General features: G+C 43.5%; 1 protein-coding gene across 1 annotated transcript; it reads right to left on the bottom strand.

Annotated features, from left to right (window-relative positions):
• Positions 1 to 33: 33 nt before the first annotated feature.
• Positions 34 to 2,201, bottom strand: LOC124259847 (GTPase IMAP family member 9-like). Its single transcript, XM_046694066.1, has 2 exons — positions 2,073 to 2,201; positions 34 to 1,202 (listed from the first exon to the last, which is right to left on the bottom strand). The coding sequence occupies exons 1-2, from the start codon at positions 2,191 to 2,193 to the stop codon at positions 34 to 36; spliced, it is 1,290 nt and encodes a 429-aa protein (XP_046550022.1). The 5' UTR covers positions 2,194 to 2,201.
• Between the last annotated feature and the right edge of the window lie 6,993 nt (positions 2,202 to 9,194).

Here is a 9,194-nt window from a genome sequence, read left to right as displayed (position 1 = left end):
TCTTTTTTTTTCACGTACATATTCTCGCAATGTCTACTTAAATAAACTGAGGAAACGATTCCCCATAGTCTTCATGCCATCGGTGAATCTACGAAGGGTTGATTCATCTTCTTTCTGTATGTTTTCCCTTTCAGCTTTCCTTACTTGTTGTGTCCTCAAATCACATTCTGCTTGAAACCGGTCGTCTGTGACTTCATCTTCTACTCTCTTCCTTTCATCAAGTACGCTCTTGACCTCCTCCGCAACACTTGCCAGTTGGTGTTGAATTTGCATTCTCTCCCGACCTTCAGCCGTTTGCATCTGCTGTTCAAGCTTGCCCTTCTTTGCCTTCATCTCCATTTCCTTCCGTACAAACTCCTCCATGGTCCTCTCATTCTGTCTAACTACCGAACCCTTTCTGACATGCTTATCCCGCTCTTCCTTCAGTTTCAGTTTAAGATCTTCCATTTGTTTCACATTGGCTTCGTGGAGCATCTGATAATATTCTCTGTCCTTCTTGATCTCTTCGCGCAGTTCTTCCTCAATTTCCCTTCTCATCTCTTGTTCTTTCTCAGCTCTATCTCTCCGGATCCTCTCTTGTATAATTTCCTCTGCCTCTTGAAACATCCTCGACGTGAAATGCTTCCTTCCATTCTTGTCGACCGTATCTTTGATGCGTTCTAAAAGGCATTTTACATCAGCTTCTTTTTCAGATGCATCGCCTCTGTTGTTTATGGTGACATATCCGCCACCAGTATTATTTAGAATCTGCTTTAATTTGTCTGGAGCGCCTTGAATGTGTTCCTCAACTGTTTTAGATTTAATTTGATCTCTTCCAGTAAAGACAATGACCATGTACTTGAGCACATGTTCTCCAAACATGTCGTCAATTTCGTCAAAAACCTTTCCTTCTTCTTCGGTGAACCTGTTGGTTAAGGATGAAACCAACAAGAAGGCATGTGGTCCTGGAGCCGAAATGGCAATACATTTCTTAATTTCCTTATCAATAACCTCCTTCTTTGTATTGGTGTCAAATAACCCGGGAGTATCAACAATCTGGATGGTCTTGCCAAACACCTTGCGATGAATAAACTGGCATTTTTCCGTAACTGAGGACATAGATGGTCTTGAGTCAAAAACCTTCTCATTTAGTATTGTGTTTGCTGTTGCACTCTTTCCCGCTCCAGTTTTACCTAGCAGTACGAGTCTCAAGTCGCCCAATTCTGAAAAACATAATGCTTTTATTAATGTATTATATTATATACACACACGCGTATACCAGATATAATTGATTACTTATGGCTAATAAATAGAGAATACTACACGAGGTCTCATTACATACGAATTATACGAAACGAGTGTCCTTCCTATGGTATCTGACCGAGCGAAAGCGAGGTCAGATAACATAGGAAGGTCACGAGTTTCGTATAATTCGTAATGAAAGATTGAGTGTGGTTATTTATTACTCACGTCTTACATGCATTAAATTGACAAAATAGCGTATTTTTGTTATGCTTTTGGTTTCAAAACCGAAACCGGTTTCATGAAGAGGTTGCGGAAAAGTTTGCACTGTAGCAACAGACGAGTGACGTCAATACAGTGTGACGTCATGCAAAAGTGTACGTCAGAACAAAATTCTCCCGCAAACTCTTTATGAAACCGGTTTCGGTTTGAAACCACAACAATACCAAAACTACGCTATTTTGTCAATTTAATGCATGTAAGACGTGGGTAATAAATAAAATACCACACTCGGTCTCATTACATACGATTTATACGAAACTCATGACCTTCCTATGATATCTGACCTCGCTTTCGCTCGGTCAGATACCATAGGAAGGACACTCGTTTCGTATAATTCGTGTTCTCTATATATCCTATAGTTCGGGTCATGACAGAACTTCACTATCCAGACATGAATATGCATGTATCTGTTCCATACAACGTTGGTCAAATCTTTTGAAAACAAAAATGAATGACCAAAGTATGCGTACATATAAACATAAAGCCAATGTACTATGAATCTATGTAACACATATGAGACACAGCTAAGCACATGAATCCTCTTTGAGGTCCTAGACCAGTAGACTTACCTATTCCTTGTCGTGAGGGTTTTGGAACAGGGTTGACATGGGCGATCTTCTGTCTTGGTTTACTGTAGACAGGGGGTTTAGAAGCCGGATCATTCGGGGTAGAACATGAAACTTTTGACATCCCTTGTGCACCTTCAAAAACGAAAAGAAACAGATTTTACATGTTCATAAAATCAATGACAAACACGATAATAATCTGGTTCCAATATTCAATGTATTGCCACCCAGTGCCAAAATATGGTTTAATTAACAACAAATAATACGTGTTTCTCTGTTACGACAAACGGGGTAACAAAGCATAACTCTTTGATTTAAAGATGTACGTTGCTATAACCAAGGAAGTAAATTATTCGGGTTAACCTTCAGATCTAAATGTGGAAACTGTCTTATCTATAACAAACATGATTTGCTTTTATATACGTTGCCCTAATATTGCAACAAAAATAGACAATTAAAACCATAATCAGCTAAGAGTGAATTCATACCTTCTGCAACAGACCCCGTCCCCATGAATCTGGATATTCCGCATCCTTGGCAAGTGTCATGGGAGGCATCGTTGTTATGGGGACAGGTTGAACATTCCCACACTGAAATATATGGATGATTTTCATGAAGAGAACGCACGATGTGAATATCTTTGGTGACTGTTGTTACAATATCGATAAGGGTGTAATGTTCAAAATGATACCAAAGTATTTATGACGAGCATACACTATGCATTAGCTCAAACTTGAAGAAAATTACAAAAGCATGAACTCAAAATTGTAAAAACATCCTTTCATAATGGGATAATAATTATCATATGATTTGTGTGGCACTTTAAACGTTGCCGTACCAATGACGTATTTAATTTTTCTGTCCTTATTTTAGTTTTAATTACTAGTCTGATCAATCATTTTTTAGAATGTAGATATTGTGTCTGCACACTATCAAAGGTTGGATTGAAATGATTCAGAAAACAAAATACAACATCTCTTTCTGTTTTGGAATGGTCTATTAGAAACACATAAAGGGAAATCGACAGAGTTCTCTCCCCTTAAAGCTGTAACGTTCCGCGCTTGTTTTCGAAACCAAACACCACAGTTGACGCAAAACATTTTTTATGGATAACAACCAAGTATTTCATTGTATCGTAGTGTTAGGGTTCTTTCATCAGAATAACCATGTTGATTTCATGAATGTTATGCTGACATAAGACTTGAGTAATCTACAAACATAACACTATAGTCACCACCCTGACCATATTTGCGGACGTCATACCATACCTCGATACCATCACTCAAAGAGACCAATGACACTGATATTATGAAAAATCTGTCAGTTCTTATAATAATCATTACTTCTGGGTACAGTATAAAAATTAGCTTTCCCGCTGACAACATTTTCTCAGCAACGTACAGATTCAAGTGCATTTTTAGGCTGATTGCAATCCGGGATTCGACCCCACAATCTCAGAGTGAGGTATCAAATCTCCTGCTCACAAAGTCAGCAGTCTAACCCACAAAAGCACGGCGGATCCCAAAACAATGGAAGTCTTAACGACTGGAAGTCCTCATTACGTCCTTTGTGTGCCTGTCCTCACATACAAATACACAGGTAAAAACTGTTTTCGTAATGTCTATTGCTATAATTACTTCACATGTGTTTTCTAGTTTGCTGCTACTGTTCAAATAGTACAAGAAACAACTCTATTTATGAAGTAGGGGATACTCGTAATTAACTTAAACTTTCCAAAACTTGAATGGACATTTGTGTCCAGGAACAGTTGCATGATGATAATGAACGAATTGGCAACCCATTTCGGATGTATGACAGAAAATGATAAGATTCCCAACAATCTTGAAGGACGATAGGCATAAGGTGTGAATTTAAGCGTTGTTTAATTAGTAGTGCGTAATGCTACCACGGTTATAAGCATTCATTAAGTCAACAAGGCACACTGTGTGTCATCTCACTATTGATTCTGCTGTAGGCGAGCACACTGAATGCAAGTATTGCCGTCTCCAAAACGGAATAAGAGATTGTCTGCATACTGTCCATAGGACTGTCCGCTGGCCCTGATACTTGCCCAACCATTCCACCGCCTCTGGCATGCCTATGGAAGTGCAAAGTAAGCATTATGACGATTCGAATAGAACGTGGAGATGACCTACATGATATCTAATCGTTTGACCAGTTGTTGACTCCAGTTGCCTGACGAAACTGCCGTTTGAGCTTGTTTTCTTCAGCATTGGTATAGATCAATCAGTCATGTACTCTTGGGGTTGACAACAGACGCTCTGGGTGATGTCGAACCATCACCATTTTGTCAATAATGAAGCACACGACTTTATGGACAACTTCTTGTTTATTGCAAAGTGTGACGTGTCTGTGTAGATTCTCCCATCGTCTTCAAGCTAAAGGTGACTACAACTAAGTGTTGAGAAGTATACATATATCGTATATTGTGACAAACATCAGATATTAACATTAACAACAGGACGTAATTGAATAACATTTCAGCCGTGTTATTTGTTGTTCTTACTCCCCACCTGGAGTCGTCCAATTATGAACCACTTGTTATTCAATATTACATGCTGTTGTAACAAATATTCGTATAATACTTATGCGACAGTACTATAATGCTCCAATGATAGGCATATTAAGCAGTAATCTCATTTCGATAATAGCTGCACTAATTAATCAATATGTTTTTCTTTATCAGCAGATCAAGAAAAATAGAAAATGCAGAGTAATTTCTTATTTTATATATACCAGGCGTGATTAATGAAGGGTCAAATGATATATACTAGCCACATAAAGAAACTGTTCATTGTCAAAATATTATCCCAGTTGATAAGTACGATAACAATGTCAAAGGTACATATAAACTTTAATGGAGAATTTCAATTGAAAAGTCAATCACAATGACGTCACGAGTCCACAACCGGGACAGGGGTCAAACGACCATGTCACAAGCTCAATAACGGGTATGTCCACTATCGGCATTGAGAACAGCAGTGCATCGACGACGCATAGAGCCTATCAAACGTGCAAGGAAGGCTTGTGGGATGTCACGCCAGATTCTCTCAAGTTCTGTTGCAAGGTCAAGGACGTTAACTGGCAGATGAGGAAGACGGCGTAGACGTCGATCCATCTCGTCCCAAACATGCTCTATCGGGGAGAGATCCGGTGAATTTGCAGGCCAAGGCAGTAAGTCAACGTTGTGTTGTTGCAAGAAATCCATAGCAACCCTTGCCGTATGAGGGCGGGCATTGTCCTGTTGGAATGTTAACCCAGGGCCATGACGTTGCAGAAAAGGAATTGCCACAGGTCGAAGAATCTGATCCCTGTAGCCCACACCAGTTAAGTTGCCCTGAACAATCACCAAAGGAGTTCTTTGGCGTGCTGTTATTCCACCCCAAATCATCACAGAACCACCTCTCCAAGACACAGGCCTGTGCATAACGTTCTCCCACGCGTATATAGGCACGTTGACGTCCATCACTATGGGAAATGTTAAAATGTCATCTGTAAAAACAACATTTCTCCACCAAAACAAGGGTCTGCGGACATGATTTCGGCACCACATTCGACGAGCTTGTCGATGACGTTGTGTCAGGATAGGCCGTATGGCGGGACGTCGAGGTCTGATCCCGTGATGACGTAAACGTTGTCGAACTGTGTTGGGGTGGATACGGCGAAGACCTGGGATGGTTCGGGCAGTCATCACTGCAGTCTGAAACTTGTGGCGAAGATGGGTCACCCTTATCCATCTGTCCTGTCTTGGCGTTGTTACACGTGGACGTCCAGAATGTGGCCGATCAATGACGTCATTTGTGTTCTGGTAGTGTCTCACCAGTGCAGAAATGGTGTTCCGGTGGCAGTGGAAATGTGCAGCCACTTGTCGTTGAGACATTCCCCCACGGACCATCCCAATGGCCTCATGACGTTGTGCAGACGTGAGTCTTGGCATGCTATGCGTTTCAATAGCCGTTTAAGTTTTTGAACGATCGCAAGGGCAGGGGTTGAGTTTTCCAAAGTGACCGTATTGTGTGGCATTCATTTGCTCTGTTTCTCTTTCCCGGAATGCACGTGCAACAACGTATTCACTGACGTCACGGAACGTGGCACGTACATGCATGTTGGATACATGTCACTAATCTCTGAGTTTAAATCCTTATGTGTCTACACAGGTTTGATAAATTTAGATTTTAAATTTGTGTATGCACAGTTTCTTTATGTGCCTAGTATATATATAGCACATGTAAAGAAAAGTTTTTCAGAAATAATAGAACTAAGAGTGTCGGCCGTGTAGGGCCATTCTTACTTGTGAAGTAGGTAAGTATAAAAAATAAGAAATCACTCTGAATTTTCTATTCTTTTAACTAACTCTGCTGCACAACAAGTGCATGTTAATACCACAACACTGGGTAGGGCACTGATGATATAATGCACAGTGCAAACTCACACGACCTCTGAATAAAATGACCCATGTCAAATTACAGATACACAGGGGTACCCTCGATCTACTTGCTACAGGACAACGCCAGAGCAGGCAACCCTAGACGCCCACTGGCGCCTGGGCTTTGTGAGCTGTTAGCGCAACGCGAGTCACAGACTGCGTGAACCATCAGAGTGCGTAAACAAAATACCTTGTCACAGACTTTGTTTACTTAACATACAAAGCGCATGACAAACTTCTGATACTGGAAAGCGTCAAGTCTGGCAAGATTTCGTGATCCGACCAGTGTGTTGAGCAAAGGCTAGGGGACCCAGGGAGGACAGTCCAGAGACGTAAAGCACGAACTGGCCACAGGAAAAGATCCTCCACATCTTGAAGACTCCTCAGAGGCACAAGGGAAGAAATAAAGAATTAGCTAGGGGGATGTGACGGGAGTTGGTTCTTGGCTTTGAAATCCATGAGAAGACCCAAATGAACACCGCCATGTTCTGCGTGGCATCAATGGCTTGAATCTCAGATGATCGAGCCGCTGCTGCTAAGGCCACCAGGAACACCGTCTCCATTGTAAGATGAAGAAGAGTAGCATCTTCAAGTGGTTCGAATGGTTCACCTGCCAAATAGGTGAGAACCACTGATAACTGCCAAGATGGAGTCCGAAACGTGTTCACCTGGTCTTGTTGAGGATAGCTTTAAGCTCAGGAGCACACGTCAGAGAGGCGCCAGCGTTAGACAGCATAGAACCCACACCAGTGGTGATCATGGTGGCTTTGAAGTTTCGTTTGTTCTGGAGGAAAAGGCGAAAGTCTGCAACCTGAGCAAAAGCTGAAGAGCCTACGATCTGCCGAGACTTAGAGTTCTGGCTCCGGGTGAAGTCTCCTCTTGTGTGGGCTCCACAGAAGATCCACCCGATCCAGCAGAGGTACAGGTGGACCGCTTCTCAGTTATGTTAGTGCCACAAACCATTGGTGTGCAGGCCAGAGTGGCACTACCAGAAGGAGATTGGTGGACTGGATCTTTTGCACTACTTGAGCATGAGGCATGGGTGAGGAAAGGCGTACGCATCCAACCCATCCCAGCTGACTACAAGAGCGTCGAGATCCCATGCGTGAGGTTCCAGTACTGGAGGGATGAACATCTCCAGCTGGTTGTTGTGCCTTGTGTCGAACAGATCAATGATGGGTCGACCCCAGAGATCTGCTATCTGTCAAAAGACGGTTTGATGCAGCATCCACATCTGTGGATGGATGAAGATCTGGACGAGAGAGGGCGTCTGGTTACACCTGGAATGTGACGCGCTTTCAGTTGAATTCTGAACTTGTCCATGATGTTGAATAGACAGACGGTCAGGGTCAGTAAAGATGCTGTCTCGTTGAGCCTTGTTTGTTGATGAATGCCACGACTGTCGCTTTGTATGTTGCTTGTCTGCCAACTGAAGTTTCCAGCGATCTTAGGCTGGGATCACTGCCATAAACTCCAGGTTGTTAATGTGAAGACCTTGTTGTTCTTTCGACCACAACCCGGCTGATGTCGCCGCGTCCAAATGAGCGCCCCGCCCTTGGAAGGACACGTCCACGAAATGATGGTGATAAGCCTCAAATAGCAGCAGGGAGACTCTGCTTTGGACATTGCAATGGATGGCTGGAGCCACCATTCTTGGAACTGGTGGCAACTGTGGGGACGAGGGATCTGGTTGTCCGAGCATCAGGCATCCTCAGGCCGCCAGATCCTGAGCAGAGGTGAGAAGGCCTAATAGGCGTTGCCACTCTCTGAACCTGAGGGGATCAGGGGTTGCTAGGCGCGAAGCCTCTCTTTGGGAACTACCAGACGACCGAGGTCCGTCCGGAAGTGACCCCCAATGAAGACGAGTGACTGAGATGGAGTGAGGCCCACTGGTCCAGGTTGAAAAAGACTGATGACGCAGTCTCTTTGTCTGACAAGCAGCCATAGACACAATTGTGCCACGAATCCGTCATCGAGGTCCATTTTCAAAGGGACGCCAACCTTGTGCAGATAGTGTACAGATTCCAAATGGCAGATTTCAAATCAACAGAATGTAGAAGATTGGACTGTAAAACCAGGGAGTGATGTCGCTGGGACTTTGCACTTGTCCACAAACAACTGAAGTTGTGACACAGCCTGGAGCTGCTTGTCTGGCACTAGGGGTGCCTCTAATGGCCAAGTGGTCAATAGTGGAGATGCCTTGAGCGGAAGCTGGTACCCGAATCTAAAACGGAGAAGACGAAGGGCGTGGACAGGATCTTGGGTGCGGTGTCAGGCACCTTCCTCTTTGGCTTGGCAAATGTAATCCTGGAGGGGCGAAAAGTAGGCCTCTTAAGAGTTGCTGACACCACAATCTTCTGAGAAAGATTCTCATATCTCTTGGTCGTGAGGTCGACCCGCTGCTCCTGCTCTTACTTGACGTCCGCTATACTGACCTGGCAAAAAGCTGATCTGAAGCTGGGGATGCACAGTGAAATTCTGTCTTCAGGTGATCATTAAGCTTTGCAGTAAGTAAGTGAGGGTGGGCAATGGGAATTCTCCTCCTGACCCGAGCTGTCATTGAAGGAGCCAAGCCAGAATGAGGAAAAGTCGCTGCCGCAACATTCTTCTCCACAGTCACCACAAAGTCCACTGGGGTGTGGGTGTGGGTGTGGGTGTGGGTGGGGCTGTGGTGTGTG

This window comes from Haliotis rubra, unplaced genomic scaffold (genome assembly GCF_003918875.1).
Source record: "Haliotis rubra isolate DU_JTF1 unplaced genomic scaffold, ASM391887v1 Scf1184, whole genome shotgun sequence".
In the NCBI taxonomy this organism is placed as follows: Eukaryota; Metazoa; Mollusca; class Gastropoda; order Lepetellida; family Haliotidae; genus Haliotis; species Haliotis rubra.
Note: the sequence above shows the minus strand (reverse complement) of the source record. Positions and strands in the feature narration are given on the sequence as shown.